Below are 17,601 nucleotides of genomic sequence, written 5' to 3' on the forward strand. Positions count from 1 at the left end.
TATATATATATATATATAAAAATCTGAATAGTGAGAAGAGATACATTTTTAGATTTCACTGTCAAGTCCCAGACTAAAATGTAAGTCTGAGCTGTATCAACTGAAATAAACTTGCAATGACTGATATTAAAATGCTCATTTTTATAAATCATTGAACTGGGCCAAAATGAATAAAAATTCATGATCACATTTTATAGTTCTGCAGGAGAAATTAATAATTAACAAGAAGCAGAAATTAGGTTCCAAATGCTTGGAACTGGACCACTGATAGTCTCACGTTTTAATTAATTCAAGAAATATAGTGTTTCGACCATATTCCAATTTAAAGTAAGAAGTACAACACCCTCTGTTATGCAATAAACAATGTAATAAAGTCACAACAAACACGGACCAATTAAAAGAAAGTTTAAACCCCATTCGAATACTGAAGACAGCGGCAACAAATAACTCTAGAGCCACTCAGGTGAGGTTAGATCATTTTAATCCCATAATTGTAGCATAAAGCTTAAATCATCCAAGGAACAATGAACATGTGGAAAAAGCAGGGTTGTGGACAAAGGTAGCAATAACACAGGCTCAGCGTCTGCCTGAGGACGGCTGGGGCAGACGGTATTTAGACATCTCTAGATCCATATCAGCGAAGGTGTACATGTTGTAGTTGTGGTGCTGCAGGTTCTTGTATGTGGTGTTGTCAAAGGGCTCCGGCTCCGGGGCTTTCTCTGGGGCTTGTTCTGAGGGAATCAATAAAGTAAGAGATTAAGTAAGGAACTGGGGGGATAAAAAAAAAAAAAAAAACACCACACAAAATGCAACTGACGGCAACAGAAAGATGAGAAGACGTTTCGGGAGAAAAGCCCATACAATGAGTACATGCCCAAGTAACAAAAACCTGAACAGTTCTTTTTAGATTGGAAGACGATCTCGAATTAAAATATTTGTGCAGGTACGAATCGAAGTAAAGCAAGTGATTATAGAAGGAAGTTCATCTAAGAGAGCCGAGGAAGAGTCTTCCTGTTAACTCCTTACTCTTCAAAAGGTTTTCTGATTTGAATCTTCACACTTTCATGGCGTTACAGTAATCGCTTTCGATCCACAGGTGGTCCTTTACACAAAAAGGTGTGAGGGGCCTCCAGCTTTTTACCTAGACTACAGGCGTCTGACAGTTTCTCTCACCATAACCTGAATTACTCTGTAATTTTCCGTTTCACATACTCCAGTGCATCGAAGTAAACCAGACGCTTATAAAAGACAGGATCTTTCCACATTACTCTATTACTTTGCTCAGTTTTAACATAAATGTTATAAAAACAACACAGGTCACAGCATAAACACACAAACTGATAAACCAACACACCCCACATTCAGGAATCTCGAAATAACACACTTATTTGTTATTACAGAACAGAGCATTTTAAGTATACAAAATTAAAAAGGGAAAGTTATATTATATATATATGATCTTGATTTCTTAAAAACATCAATACGGGATGCTGAAACAGGAACATGAATGGATTAACTTCTGTCTTCACATGGGAAAATATTAGCATTAACGTAACAGGATCAAACAAACAATATTTCACAAATGAAGATATTATGTACATCAAGCATAAAATATAAATAAGCCCTGAGAGTGGAGGTACATGTACAGCTGGAGAAAGTGAACAGGAGAGTGAGGAGTGCTTTACAGAGCTCATACAGGAAAAACAAATGCGAAACCGCAGAAGCTAGTACCAGACGTATGGAGGGGTGAAACAATATTTTTTAAGAAATGACTTAAATTTAAAGTTGGCTTTGCGTCCAAATGCGTATATCAGTGCATCATGCACAAGCACAGCAGTGGACAGAATTTTGTACAGAAACAAGTAACTGTTTCTTGCAATAAATAACTAAGGAATCAATTATGATAAAGGCAAACTGCCTTTACTTTTTTGTTTTCTATGAAAAAAAAAGGGAAACACTTTAAGGTGGCCTTGTTACACGATACATACTTTCTATTACAATAACAACAAATTATGTAGAATTACATGCAAGTAACCCTAAGACAAACCCTAATCTTAACCATATAGTAAGTACATGTAGTTAATTAATATTACTCAGTACCTAAATATATAATTACACTGTAGCAAGGACACCTTAAAATAAAGCGTAATCAAGAAATGTAAAGAGCCACAACTATTCTACTCCTCCAACGTCCTTAAAATGCATTAATACATACAGCAATTTTATAACTGGAGTGGGAATATATTATTGGTTTAATTAGGCGTTCATACAGCGCTACTGTTATTGAAGAGTCAACAAGCTTCTGAAAATCTGTTAAAATGCATCATATATAACCATCCATCGTGATAATGATGCACAGGAGAGACTACACAAAACTAGTTACTGTGATTTGTCTTGGACGTCACTGCATCACCTCTCGCTCGCATTAAGAAAATAAACTTTATATTTATTTATTTTTTGAGTTATGTTTTAATTTTATTTAGCTAGGACAGCTGAAAGTGGCAGAAGAAAAATAAATAGGACTAATCTGGGACTGCTGCTCATGTTATTGCACATTAAAAACCAATTAATAAGTTACTTTCCTGCTGTGTATTGCTTTATGTGTGAATGCCTGGCTGATGAAAGCAGAAATGCACAGGAGGGGGGAGCACTATTAAAGGGACTATAGTATATACAGTGCTTTAGTTCGTTTCACCCTCTACTGAACTGAAATTAGTTGTATGGTTAATTACATGGTTATACTACAATACAGACAGAGGAGTAGCGAGTAATGAATAGAATTAATAGAAGCCATTCTAAACCTCAACCCATACATCCAGGTAGAATTATTGTAAAGTCATGCAAAGTCATGCAAATTAATGAAAAAGCAATAGTTAATTAAAGAACTAACTAAGAAAAGCAAATGCATAATAAAGATTAAAAGTTGCAAAACCATTTAAGCAATGCCCTTGTGCAAAAGCAATCCCACTGCTGCCATAAAGAGATGTTAGTGTCAAATAAATGGTAAGGGAAATGTGTTTCTGTGATGTGACGATTCCAGAGAAAGAAACTGAGTAAGGATGTGTGGTGTACCCTCAGGTGTCTCCACACCGTCCGTCTCAGCCCGAGCCTCCACAGCATCAGCAGACACAGGGGCAGGGTCTAGCAGCTCTTCTGAAGCCTCAGCTCTGGATAACGCATCTTCAGGTTCAGCTGCAACATCTCCAGAAGCCTCGGGAGCTACTCCAGGACTAGCTTCAACAGGGGGTTCGACTATTTCTTCAGGACAGGCTTCTGTAGGGACTTCTGGAGCAACGTCTGGAGCAACGTCTGGAGCAACGTCTGGAGCAACGTCTGGAGCAACGTCTGGAGCAACTTCTGGAGCAACTTCTGGAGCAACTTCTGGAGCAACTTCTGGAGCAACTTCTGGAGCAACTTCTGGAGCAACTTCTGGAGCAACTTCTGGAGCAACTTTGACAGCATCTTCAGCTTTGATTTCTGGTTCTTTTTCAACAGCAATCTCCTCCACGAGAGCTGTTTTAACTTCTGTTGCAGTGCCTAGTGTCTTGTCAGCAGTGTCAGACTTAATGCATTCACTGATCATCTCTAGATTGGATTCAGTTGTGGAGGATGATACTATAGGGGCAGGATCAATCAGGGTCTCATCTGATCCATTTGATTTAGCACTTGGTGCAGGAATCTCTTCTGGTTTTGCACTTTCTTGAGCTTGTCCATATGAGGCAGATTCAGGCTTTGCTTTCTTATCTACTTGTTCAGTCGTCAGAGCAGGAGCTTTCTTCTCCTCTGCTGCTTTCTCTCCAGACTGTAGTGTTTCTGGTGTCTTTGGCTTCTCATCATCAGAGTCAGAATCTGAATCAGAATCACTGGACGATGAGGATGAGGATGAAGAAGAGCTGTCGTCTTGATCTTTCTGTGCTTCTGACTCAACATCTGAGGGCTTACTTCCTTCGTTTTTTGTAGTGACTTCATTAGTAGGTGGGACTTCAGTGATCTTTGCCTCTTCAGCTGCTGCTGTATCAACAACTGGACCTCCAGCTGTCGTCTCACTTGCAGCGGCTGTGGAAACAGCCTCCACGGCTTCAGACTCACCTAAAGCTACATCTTTGGGAAGAAATCCTGTGGCAGACAGCTTAGAAGGGAAGGCAACTGCAGGCTTGTAGGCTAGAAGAGAGGCTCTCTCATCGGCTGAGGAAATGGTAAATGGGATAAAATATAAGAGATTGCTTTTGTAGTTTATTACATTTGAGAAACCCTGCTGTTCAACGTAACTGTGAAACCCAGAAAACACCTTAAAAAAACCTTGCAGATCCTATTAAAATCCATTTAAAGCCTCGTTCACACTGCCAGAGAATTTTTTGCGGTATGTCGCTAGGCTATGTACTGTGAAGACGCTTGTGGGTGTACCGCTGTAGCTCTAATGTTACTGGTAGACTGCCCGTCTGGACTAAAAATCGTACAATTTTAATCTGTTTTACATTGTTACATAAACCACAGCACTCCTATTGGTTGTCACTCGCAAAAAGTTGAGAAATTCTGAACTTTTGTCACTCAACACGCCTACATTCTGCCATTGAAAATGAATAAGATCATGCCGCTCTGTCGCTGGCGGTGTGAACGGGGCTTAAGGCTTGTCAGTCCAACCTCCAAGCCAGTTATTTTCTATCTAGGCAAAAGGCACGCAAGTACAACACTAAGCACTACTTGAATGTGGAAAGACCAAAATCCATTTGCTAAAATAGTTCAAATCACCAGTAAAGTCTTACGAAAATGTAGGCTGAGCAACTTTAGCAAAACCAGGCTACTACATTTTTTTAGGCTAATCCAGCTATTCTATTTTTTTTTACCTTTCTATTTATCAATATATATTCATCAAAGAATCCTGAAAAAAAAAGAACACTTCACTTTTTTTTGGAAAGATACTCATTTCTAAAACGTCTAAAGTTTTAAGATTTTTGAATTTATTCAGCCGATCTCCTCGTCATTTTTGAACACAGTGCTACTGGTCTAATTGGATTCAATGATCTCAGACCCAGAGATCGGCTGAATATTCAACAATGGTAAAACTCAACTTATTAACTCTGGGGGAGTTGGAAAATAAGCCTTTTTCCAAAAAATGTGGAGCGTTCCTTTAAGTAAATGGCTCTTTGAAAATTCATGTAAATGAGTAAAGGCTCCTGAAAATAAAATAAAAAAAGTTTATAAATGTCATAATTATTTCACAATTTTACAGTATTTTGGCTCAAATAAATGCAGCATTGATGAGCATAAAAAAAAAAAAAAAAACTTACTGACCGATCTTTGCTAACAATACACTTATGTACTGCTAAAAGACCTTTTACTAAATATTAAGTTTTGAAATGTTCAAATAATGGGAATATATCTACACATCATCCTGCACTCATGGGCGTATGCTAATTTTGCATGTGCAATACAATGCTCTCTTAAATGACAACGCTTCCTTGTCTAAACTATACTTACCTGCTATCACAGACTAATAACAAACCATGGCTTATTAGCTTAACCAAAACAAAAAACACAATGAAAAAGGCTTCAACATGTCCCATACCAACCAATATCATGCAAACCATTACTTTGCACAGTACTACAACGGTTTGTGAAAATGTCGCCTTCAACAGTAAAAGCACTGAAGAATCCCACTTCAGAAATAATCATGCAGATATCTATAATGGAAATGCGTGCATGCTTTTAAACCCAGTTAATATATCTGCATGAGCTTCCATTGTATGTCCTTAACCAGTTCAGCATAAAGTATATGTTGCTTTTGAAAGCACGTCTTTAGAAAGCATGAGGTTGAAGGAATGGGACCTAGTGATCTAGTACAGAGGGTAAGGGACTGTCCAATATACCCACTTTTGGTCTTGGCCACTTAAGAGCATGTGCATTTGACAGGAAGTGCATGCGCAAGACTGTACCAGGTCTGAAAAATCCCATCATTCAGCATTGAACTCACATGCCCCAAAACTGTATTGTTAAATCATATTGAGTTAAATCAGGTACTAGATAAACTTTGGTAGTAAAAAGAAAAGTGTTGCCAATGTCGCACACTGCATTGGTGTAGACATGAGTACATGTATTTTGCAACTAGATTTTATCACCTATTGAGAATTTATAAATCCGAATTTCTCCTATTAATATTGTTCAAACCATTACGACTGCCTTTCAGCAATAGAACATAAGCAGCCATTTTGAAAAATGTCTGTAACCAAACAGGTAACCGTTTTGGTGGTTGTACAACAGTCAATGGGTATCATAACTGTTTGGTTTCCAACATATTTTCTTTCAGGTGAAATGAGTAAATGATAAATATTATATATGAGAACATCTAAATAGATATTATCTATTTTAAAAGGGCAAAGTGTAGATCAAAATGTGCAAGTACAGCTCTGTACAAGTGTGACTTATCAAATGTTTACACACCCCTGCAGTCTTCATGCACACAGAACTAAATACAAGAAACACATCTCAGTGGTATAGACCCATGTAAAAAGACAAGAGTGGGTAATAAAGACAGGCCCCAAGTATGTAAGCAAATGCAAAAAATGCTGAAATCACCTACAGCACCTCGTAGCACAAATATGGATTACACACATAATGACATTATGAGTGAGCTTGGGGTACAGCGTGAGAACAGAAATAACAAACAAACAAAAAAAAACTAAAAGTAAGGACTGAAAATTTGAGATGTATGGAAATAAAAAGCATGCTCTTACTCTTACTCTTACTTGAAGCCTTTGCCTTCTTCGCTGTTTTGGGTGGGACGTCCCCTTTAGTGCAGAGAGCTGCAATAAACGAGGTCCTAGGCGTCCCCCAGACCTCACGCAGGACACCCTGTGTGGACACAGAAAGACATATTAACCCAGAAACGTTTTTACATTAAAATTAGTTATTAATATATAGGTCGTTTAACGCAAGGCACTATCGTACTGACATTTCACTATTAAGGTTAACGGAGAGAGCTTTAAGCCACGATTTAACGTGTCTTGACCAAACTCTTATGCGAAATGCTCTTCAAACACATTTACGAAGGTAAATGCGTATGTATAAATGTACATGTAGACCACCTTAGTAGGAATACAGCGAAAATTTGTTTATTGTTACCTTGACAGATCCAAGTCGACCTAACCTGAGCAGGGACGCCGCCATCTTTGTTCTCTTGTTATTATTGTCCGGGTCGAAAATGAAATTCCCAAATCGCTAGCTAACAATAGTTCCCTCAACATAAAGCGCGTGGCATTACACAAATAAATGCTCCTTATAGAATTAAAATGAATAAAATAGATTTAGGTACTACGTGTACGTCACATTTTATTATAGTCATTGCATACCTCTTTAAATTACACCATTTTGGGGCTTATATGACAACATTCATTGATTGACTGATTGATATATGAGCTTAATTTCAATACCAAAAATCCGTTTGTATGGCATTTTCTGAACTTTCCATTTAACAGAAAATGTAATGATAACATATCAATTAATATACTAAAAAACTAAAGTGTAATATACCACTGCACACAACTGCATGTGCATTTTATTAATGCATATGTATTTAATTTCAATCATTTCTAAAAATAAATAAATAAATAAAACCTTAAGACCATACAGAAGAGGTGTGGCTCAGTTTATTCAGCTCTTTTCCCCAGATATTTTACACAAACAAACATTTTGCAAAGCAGCAAGCATTTATTTCACAGCCAACATATTTTCTTTCAGGTGAAATGAGTAAATGATAAATATTATATATGAGAACATCTAAATAGATATTATCTATTTTAAAAGGGCAAAGTGTAGATCAAAATGTGCAAGTACAGCTCTGTACAAGTGTGACTTATCAAATGTTTACACACCCCTGCAGTCTTCATGCACACAGAACTAAATACAAGAAACACATCTCAGTGGTATAGACCCATGTAAAAAGACAAGAGTGGGTAATAAAGACAGGCCCCAAGTATGTAAGCAAATGCAAAAAATGCTGAAATCACCTACAGCACCTCGTAGCACAAATATGGATTACACACATAATGACATTATGAGTGAGCTTGGGGTACAGCGTGAGAACAGAAATAACAAACAAACAAAAAAAAACTAAAAGTAAGGACTGAAAATTTGAGATGTATGGAAATAAAAAGCATGCTCTTACTCTTACTCTTACTTGAAGCCTTTGCCTTCTTCGCTGTTTTGGGTGGGACGTCCCCTTTAGTGCAGAGAGCTGCAATAAACGAGGTCCTAGGCGTCCCCCAGACCTCACGCAGGACACCCTGTGTGGACACAGAAAGACATATTAACCCAGAAACGTTTTTACATTAAAATTAGTTATTAATATATAGGTCGTTTAACGCAAGGCACTATCGTACTGACATTTCACTATTAAGGTTAACGGAGAGCTTTAAGCCACGATTTAACGTGTCTTGACCAAACTCTTATGCGAAATGCTCTTCAAACACATTTACGAAGGTAAATGCGTATGTATAAATGTACATGTAGACCACCTTAGTAGGAATACAGCGAAAATTTGTTTATTGTTACCTTGACAGATCCAAGTCGACCTAACCTGAGCAGGGACGCCGCCATCTTTGTTCTCTTGTTATTATTGTCCGGGTCGAAAATGAAATTCCCAAATCGCTAGCTAACAATAGTTCCCTCAACATAAAGCGCGTGGCATTACACAAATAAATGCTCCTTATAGAATTAAAATGAATAAAATAGATTTAGGTACTACGTGTACGTCACATTTTATTATAGTCATTGCATACCTCTTTAAATTACACCATTTTGGGGCTTATATGACAACATTCATTGATTGACTGATTGATATATGAGCTTAATTTCAATACCAAAAATCCGTTTGTATGGCATTTTCTGAACTTTCCATTTAACAGAAAATGTAATGATAACATATCAATTAATATACTAAAAAACTAAAGTGTAATATACCACTGCACACAACTGCATGTGCATTTTATTAATGCATATGTATTTAATTTCAATCATTTCTAAAAATAAATAAATAAATAAAACCTTAAGACCATACAGAAGAGGTGTGGCTCAGTTTATTCAGCTCTTTTCCCCAGATATTTTACACAAACAAACATTTTGCAAAGCAACAAGCATTTATTTCACAGCCAAGCTATGCTCTCTTCCACATGTGAATTATACATGACACCGGTAGTACTGTTCATCAGACATAAGCATTTCTGAAAAATATTTAGTGTCTCACAAAATTAAAACTCTCACAAAATGTTCACTTTTACAGATTAAAGTCATTAAGTAGACTTCTTTCACAAAATTGCACCGAGGCACAAGAGAGGAGCAGAAGTTTACTTGGAGGACACTTCATCAAATTTAGGCTCTGTAAACACACACAAAAAAGATGATGTTAGTCAGATGCATTACAACAAATTCAACAAAACTGAAGTATCGGACTTAAAATGTTTAAAAAAATTTAAAATTGTATTGCAATTGACAATTTTAGATGCAATTAAATGCACACACCAGGGAATTTGAAGTCAGGGAAGGAAGACAGATCCCCACCGCCGTACAACCTCTGCAGTTTAGCAATTTCCTCAGAAAGAGCCTTCTGATATTCTGGACCAGCATCAATTAGGCCACCACTGAGAAAACAAGAGAAGTAACTATTAATTTAAATTAAAAACATCTAAGGTCACAAAGAGCAGCATCACTTTTCAGAGACAAGCAAGAGAGAATGAGAGTAAAACACCATGTACCCGCTTTTTGTGGAGTATGCGCGAATTGAATCTAGGAAAAGTTTCTGAACGGGGTCCAATCCAGCTGACAATCACAGGAAACACAACAATTAACAGGTGTTTATATAGTCTCTAAGAAACAGGCATATACATGGACGCCAGAATCTTGTACGATAAAGAAGAAATCGGTCTTCTTTAACCCTCATGCATGAGAAGAGTGTCAGGAGACTAGATCTAGTGAACTAAAGAGAGCGGAGTCTAGGAGAAGGTCAGGCGGTGAGTGATTAGGACAGAGGTTGCATCTACACTGAAATGAAATGGAAGCATTTCATCTCATAAAAGTGATGAGACTGTGTAATAATCAAACAAATGCCCACCAAACAATTCAGAAATATTAATCGAAGTAGTCCTCGTACATTGTTAATTTTGCATCCTGTAATAAACGGTTGCTTCCATTCCACATACAGCAAACAGCGCAATCTCAATCTCACTCCATGTCCCCATACACCATACTGGGAAAGTGGGTAAGGAGCGCTTCGTATTTAACTTTGACATATAAACCACAGTACACGGGAAAAGATAAGAGGATAGTTAACCAATCACTGATATCATGCGACCCCCTGGGAAGAAAAGTGAGACACTGACAAAGAAAGTGCGTTTGGGTGAGGAAAGAGCAACAGGAAAGAAAGGTGAGGTCAAAGTACATGTACATGTTACCATACTCTACAGTCCAAACACAGCAGTGCATCACCTGTGATGAAACCTAAACTTTTACCTAACTGTGACTTTAAGAGGAAAGAAAACCCAACATTTGTTTTGACAAAGTGACAATCTCTAAGAAAGCACGACAAAAGGAGTGATATCTTTACAGTTGGGATGGGTCATAAATGAGAAAAATTCTCATCATTGTAATTTGTATATAATAGGGCTGTCAATTAACTCATCAATTAATGTGATGTGCAACATAATTGATATTACTTTGACAAACTAAGCATGGAATACATTTACAAAAAAGCTACTTTCAAGTCAATATTATCTTATTTACCTAATAAAATGTTGCTTATGTTAAACAGTAATATATTTTGTCTGTTGTAGACTTAGGGGATGTTTATACAGGACCAAAGGTGCTGTTTTTTCAATTGTCAGTCTATGTATTTATGCTAAATAGACACGTCGTGTGTCTTAACTCACAGTTTTTAGCACCTTGCACAATGAGCATCTCAAGTTAAACTTGGTTAAATGTGTTACTTCACATGCTTTTACAAATTAAACTACATTGGCATTATATTGATGTGGACACTAAATTAACTTTAGCTTGGGAAAATATGATATTTCACATTATATTCAAAATGTTGCCATATTCTTGTAATTATTTGTATAAATTATTTCAAGCTAAACCACCTAGTTTTTAACTAAATCCCTGATCAATTGATAGCCCTAGTAAATACAGTGACTCTCTGAGGAGCGAGGACATAAATACAAGGACTGAACAAATCAAATGAAAGAAGCAAAGGAAGACAGAAGCAGGATACAAGAGGTCAAATACATGGAATAATGAACAACTCCATGAACAGAAAAGGAAAAAGTGACAAGTGTTAAAAAAAACTGCAAAAATAGTAAATATAACAGAAGGGTAGCAGTATGAAACATGCATGGCATAACATGAAGACTCAATTTACAAACACTTATATAATGCAGACATGCACAAAGATGGGTGACGGACACGGAGACTGGATATATTCATGGACTAAAAAAAAAAACAGGGCACAGATCATACACCATCAAAAAGAAAAAGGTGTGCCATCTCTGCCCCAACTTAGAAAATGAATATAGCCTTGAATGAGCAACTTGTGAAACTGTTGTGAAGTTGTAAAGAAACATTTAGGGGTGTGACGGTTTCTAAAGATAGGGTTCTGTTGTCACAGATTTGGTGCGGTTTAGTAAAAACATAATTTCGAAATTTTCCATTTATTGTGACATTGATACGCTATTAAAAACCATGACTATTTAAGGATCCGATATTAGTTGTAATCAGTCAAATGCAGAGTGTGATGGGACCCATGTCATCAGTTCCTTCCTGTGTTACCTTTTCTTTTTTTGGGAACCACAAATGTTCGTTTGGGAATAAATATAGGGAAAACCCGTAATTATCACTTGGAAATGCACTGCAAATGCAACTATCCTGTTAAAAGCTAAAGGAGAAAGTGAAGTTGAACGCTGTGTCAGTTTCACTTGGTAGAGTCTTTCTACAGTCTGATTTAGTCCAGGGTGAAGTAGAAGTTAGGGGTGCGTTCCTGCTTGCCAGCGGAAAGAGTACACTACGGGAAAAGATTCAGCTAGTCAAAGAGTCCCTACAAAAGGAGCCAAGGACAATTTTTGCATCTTCTGTAAGACCTTGTGTTGTGACATCGACTACGAGTAAAGTGAACGAGTCTGAAGACATGGAGAGTAAAAGTTTAAAAATACCTTCCAATTTGTCTTTATCACACGATTTGATAATAGAACAGAAATCTGACTCAACTCTTAATGAGCCGTTTGGTCGAGTTGTTTCTCATTACATGATAGTTCATCTTTCTGATCTTCTTGGTTTCGCCTAGTGGAAGGGTTGTTGGTTTGGAAATAGGTCAAATGTGGCATTGATTACTGTATATTTGAATGTGGTTGACGCTCACTGTTCTTTCGTCAAGTCATGCTGTTGTTTACTACAGTGTTGAGTCAACCTTTGTTGTTGTTCAAGCCTAGGGATTCATTTTTTTTAGTTACGGAAATCAAGGATTAAATTTGCATTCTCAACGCAATTATTTAACCGATACACAGCAGACCAATTTGATTAATATAATTGAAGAAGATACTATTATATAATGATATTGATTACATGCTGAAGAATGATAATGCTGTGCCATCTTTTCTAGCAGGGCATCTCCATTCTTGAAAGGCATAATGTTCATATTTTGTACTGATTAAAGTATGTCTCTATTTTCATTAGTTCTTGGAAGGAACGCTATCTTCATATTTAAGCACTTTTTGATCTTTTTTTTTAAGTCAATTTGACAGTTTTTATTTTATGGCAGGAGACCCGTCACAATACTGAACTGTTGTTGATTTTATGAACCGTTTCACCCCTAAATGCATTTGCATGTATGATATGAACTAACATATGGCAATGCAATGACAAAAGCTAATGACACACTGTAATGTAACTAACTGCTTAAATGAAAGGGTAAAAAATGCATTGTGCTTATATCTTTACCATTAGCATTACAAATTTGTATAAATTAAAACCTGTAACCGAAATTGAGAAAAATTGCTTTCAATACTTTGCTGTATCCCAAAATATGAAAGGGGTTATAGGGGATATGGTGAGTACCCTCAGGCGTCTCCACAACTTCTGCTGGAACTTCATCTGAGATCACAGGGGCAGGATCTATCAGCTCTTCCGCAGGAGCTGCCTCTGCAACCGCCTCAATAGGGACAGATTCTCCAACTACCTCAGCAACAGCCTCAACAACTGGGGAAGTTTCCATCTCAGCTTCTGCCACTACTTCACTGACAGCTTCTACAACTGCTTCGTGGACAGGGGCTTCTTCTGTAGGTGCATCTTCAGAGGCTGGTGCAGCAGAGGCTTCAGGAGCCGCAGCTTCAACTTCAGCGGATGCAATGTCAGCAATGGTTTCTGAAGGGCAAACTGTGGCCTCAGGTGTAGGTTCAGTGGCTTCAACTACAGGGGCAGGATCTTCAACTACAGGGGCAGCAGTGGCGGCAGCTTCAACTACAGGAGCGGCTTCAGCTGCGGGGGCGGCGGCTTCAACTATAGGAGTGGCTTCAGCTGCGGGGGCGGCAGCTTCAACAACAGGAACAGCTTCAACTACAGGAGTGGCTTCAGCTGTGGGGGCGGCGGCTTCAACTACAGGAACGGCTTCTGCTGCGGGAGCGACGGCTTCAACTACAGGAGCGGCTTCAGCAGCTGCGGGGGTGGCGGCTTCAACTACGGGGGCGGCTTCCGCTGCGGGGACGGCGGCTTCAACTACAGGAACGGCTTCAGCTGAGGGGGCGGCGGCTTCAACTACAGGAGCGGCTTCAGCTGCGGGGGCGGCGGCTTCAACTACAGGAACGGCTTCAGCAGCTGCGGGGGCGGCGGCTTCAACTACGGGGGCGGCTTCCGCTGCGGGGGCGGCGGCTTCAACTACAGGAGCGGCTTCAGCTGAGGGGGCGGCGGCTTCAACTACAGGAGCGGCTTCAGCTGCGGGGGCGGCAGCTTCAGTTACAGGGGCGGCGGCTTCCGCTACTGGGGCGGCGGCTTCCGCTACTGGGGCGGCGGCTTCCGCTACTGGGGCGGCGGCTTCCGCTACTGGGGCGGCGGCTTCCGCTACTGGGGCGGCGGCTTCCGCTACAGGAATGGCTTTATCTGTGGGGGCAATGGCTTCAACTACAGGAATGGTTTCCGCAACAGGGACACTGGCTTCAGCTGCAGGTGTGGTGGCAGTTACAACTGGTTCAGGTGCAGGGGCAGCAACAGATGCAGCTTCTGTAGAGGCTGCAGCAACCGAAGCTGCGACCTCCTTCTTGGGGAATTCCACAAATGATCTGTGCTGGACAAGTTTTTCTATATCGAAGTAAGTTTTTGGTGCTGCTTTTTCTAGGATGGAGGGGGAAGGAGGGCAAAAATAGAAATGTAATAATTTGCTTCATCATGTGCATTATCAGGTTGAATGGAGACCTCTAAACTCTTACAGTAAAATAACTTACCCAATTTCAACAATTAGATGAGCATCCACTGAGCTGCTGGAGTTTGAACAACTTATAACCTTATGACTTGTGTATGTCAAATTTTAAACGATGGCTAATAAAAAATTAAAAACACCTGACAGGAAAAGTAGCCTAAACATTTCACATTCAGTAAACCCCATTTTCATAAATAAATTTAAAAAAAAAAAAGTTTATACAAGTTAAAACGCAAAAGATTATTTCATTACAATTATTCCAAAATTCCAGAATTCCAGAAACAGAAAGGCTTCATTTTCTAATATTACCATTATTTTAAAATAGTGCCAAGTAACTGTTCTGAATCAGATGACAACTGTCCACACTATATTCTTGAATTTGTGGTCAAACATGATCAAATTGTGGTACCAGCACATAATCGTCACAATTACTATTAATATTGATAATAAATATGATTTTTAAAATGATTTAAAACGAGTTATTTCTAAGAGGCATTTTCACATTTACGTAGCAATGTTCAGCATGAGACACGTTTTGATCAGCTTTTATTTTCCACAAGAAGTCACTTGTTGGATTATTGGCTTCACCAGATTCTCTTGAATGAACAGAGGGAGTGGCTTCATGAACTCATTCATGCAGTGCATTCTTTAACTCCATATGTCAAGGTGACATATATATAAAGCAGTTAGGACATCCACATATAGCACTAAGCATATCTGCCGGTACTGCACCACATGGCAAGCCCTTTCTCAAGCCCTCTACTATTTCTAAACTCAAAGGAACATAGCGTAGCAACAATTATGTATTACAGCTGATTGTTTAACTTGTTTAAAAATGCCCACAGAAAAAAGAAAAGACTAAAAGTTCAAGTTATATTACAATCGACATAGCATTTTTGTGTCTTTTTTAACAATATGGATGTGGGCCTTTTGGTTTCAGGTAATACATTTATTTCTTAAAATTACACTTTTAGTTTAACAGCAAAGCTCACAAACTCAACTAACTGACTCAAGTTGCATAGACCATGCAAATTTCAAAACAACTGTCAAACTGTTTTATTGTCTGGCGACAGTTCAAGCTATAAATCAAAGTACTAATGTACTAAAGTGTTGCTTATGCTTACAATATGCTGGCACCACGAAGTGATCAGTTATTGATTTTAGGAGATTCTGGACATCTTTTGCATATACGGTCAATGCCAAAAAATCTGCAAACACTAAACATTTTGATCGTGTCAACAGTAATTATTCCGGAATACATCCTAAACTTGTTTTTTTTTTTTTTTTTGTATTAGAGTTTAATTATACCTTTTACAAACATTGTATTCTGTACCTATACTCTATTCTATGCAACCTTATTACACTAAATATTTATAGATTATATTAAATAAGTAATAGAGCTTATTACCGATTGTCCAATCAGTGAGTCCAACTAACCACTTGTTCCTTCTATCACAACAATTGTATTTTTTTTGTGCATTTAATTGATCATAACAGCAAGCTTTGCATTTGGGGAGCGATCACCCTGTTAGAGTTGCATGAAGTGACTGTATATGTGATTTCTGAGTGAGTGCAAATTAATTTGATTGTAAAGCTTGTTTATTGAGGCCGTTTGTTTAAATGCAATCGTCTCCATCTAAGAGTTTGAACACTTTTGGCAATGACTTTGGTATGTCTATTTTTCCTAGTGGGGCACTGATCCTACACGACACAGCAAAAGACGGGGACGAAACACACTCCAGCAGGTTCAGAAACAACAGCTGAGGTCAGAGGACACGTCCCCTGAACCACACGAACCCGTTTCCCCTGTACGGTGTCAAGATCCGAATACACAGCCCTCCTCCCACAAATGAATGGCACGTCACATAAAAACATCATCGTGGCACAAAATGAAGAAAAAATACCTTTGTTGGACTTTTTAGGCTTCTTGCTGTCCCCAGATTTGGAGCTGAAAGCTGCTCTTCTGACAGAGCCCAAGCCCTCCGTCTGCAGACACTAACAGGAGACACACAACAACACAGATTGAAAAAAAAAAGCTAATCCCTATGAATAATCACCACTACATATCTGCACTTTTATGTATACTGCTGTACATCGTTTGCCGTGGTCTCAAAGAAACGCATGAGCAAAAAGTACACCGTGTTCTCAAGGGAAGTCTGCGAGGTGACCAACACTTTCAGTCTTCCCGAACAGACGCTCAAACGAAGCATTTTATGAGCTCTTTCTAAAAACGAAAATATACATAAACATAAAAAATTATTTATTTGAAACTTCGACATTTTACCACACTATTTTAGCTGCAGGGTCGCGATGCATAAAATCTGACCCGCTCTGAGCCAATGCGCTCATTTGATAACAGGAATATTTTCATGTAAATAATGCCGTGCATGTAAAATGCGGCACAAAGAAGGTATTCATGCGTCGGGTCTGAGTGGATTAAATGCTTCAGTGCTTTAACATTCAAGCAGCATTAGCTTGTGTTCACAGGAGGACTCCGACTACGCACTTTCAGACGTTTAAATAAAACAAATAGGCAAACGCACTATAATACGCATTCATATTTCATAACAAGTGTAGAAAAAACGCTGGATTACCCTGAGAGATCCGAGTCGTCCTACCCTGAGCAGAGAGGCTGCCATCTTTACCGCAGGGACCCTATGTAGAAAAACAGCTGCATGAATCGGTGTTGACAAAGTGTGTGATTGTAAATATTTACTAGCGTCGAGTTATAGCTCGTGCAACTGCTGTTTATGGAAAAAAAAATAACCGTTACTTCATAATTTTCCTCTAAATCCGTTTTTATATAGAGCGGACTGCACAGATCTAGAAAACGCGATGGCTAACGCTGACAGCGACCCGTGTTTGTTATGCACATCGTTAACGAGAAAATGAAAAATAACGAATTGCCTAGATGAGATGTGTTTTGTGCAGGTCGACGCGCCACTGAATCTTAAAGTTACCCGACCCTGACAAACCTTTAAATCAAAGCTCCAGTGAAACGCTCGCGAACGACAGATAGTAAACTAATGCACGAGCTCGGCAAAGTAAAAAGTGTTGCTTGCATGCGCGCAATGAAGCCCTTGCATAACGTACACGCCCCCTCCTGAACCTCGCCAATTAAACTATTATAACCACGGGCCTTATTTGTTCACCTA

The 17,601-nt window shown here is 38.6% G+C and overlaps 2 protein-coding genes across 3 annotated transcripts; both read right to left on the reverse strand.

The window, feature by feature from the left end:
• Positions 1–464: 464 nt before the first annotated feature.
• ndufv3 (NADH:ubiquinone oxidoreductase subunit V3) lies at positions 465–9,213 on the reverse strand. The gene is made up of 6 exons (XM_043229558.1): positions 9,178–9,213; positions 8,548–8,567; positions 8,174–8,279; positions 6,744–6,849; positions 3,073–4,185; positions 465–731 (listed from the first exon to the last, which is right to left on the reverse strand). The coding sequence occupies exons 1-6, from the start codon at positions 9,211–9,213 to the stop codon at positions 577–579; spliced, it is 1,536 nt and encodes a 511-aa protein (XP_043085493.1). The 3' UTR covers positions 465–576.
• On the reverse strand, positions 9,054–17,554 carry si:ch211-140m22.7 (uncharacterized protein LOC570370 homolog). Of its 2 annotated transcripts, none has more exons than XM_043229596.1 (7): positions 17,422–17,554; positions 17,041–17,101; positions 16,351–16,441; positions 13,093–14,361; positions 9,747–9,810; positions 9,514–9,632; positions 9,054–9,370 (listed from the first exon to the last, which is right to left on the reverse strand). In XM_043229596.1, exons 2-7 carry the CDS (start codon positions 17,083–17,085, stop codon positions 9,339–9,341), a joined length of 1,620 nt encoding a protein of 539 aa, XP_043085531.1. In that variant the 5' UTR covers positions 17,086–17,101; positions 17,422–17,554; the 3' UTR covers positions 9,054–9,338. The 2 variants fall into 2 exon arrangements, with proteins under 2 accessions (XP_043085531.1, XP_043085530.1); XM_043229595.1 differs by having other exon boundaries at positions 17,220–17,514.
• Positions 17,555–17,601: the final 47 nt, after the last annotated feature.

Source organism: Puntigrus tetrazona, unplaced genomic scaffold (assembly GCF_018831695.1).
Source record: "Puntigrus tetrazona isolate hp1 unplaced genomic scaffold, ASM1883169v1 S000000008, whole genome shotgun sequence".
Classification (NCBI taxonomy): Eukaryota; Metazoa; Chordata; class Actinopteri; order Cypriniformes; family Cyprinidae; genus Puntigrus; species Puntigrus tetrazona.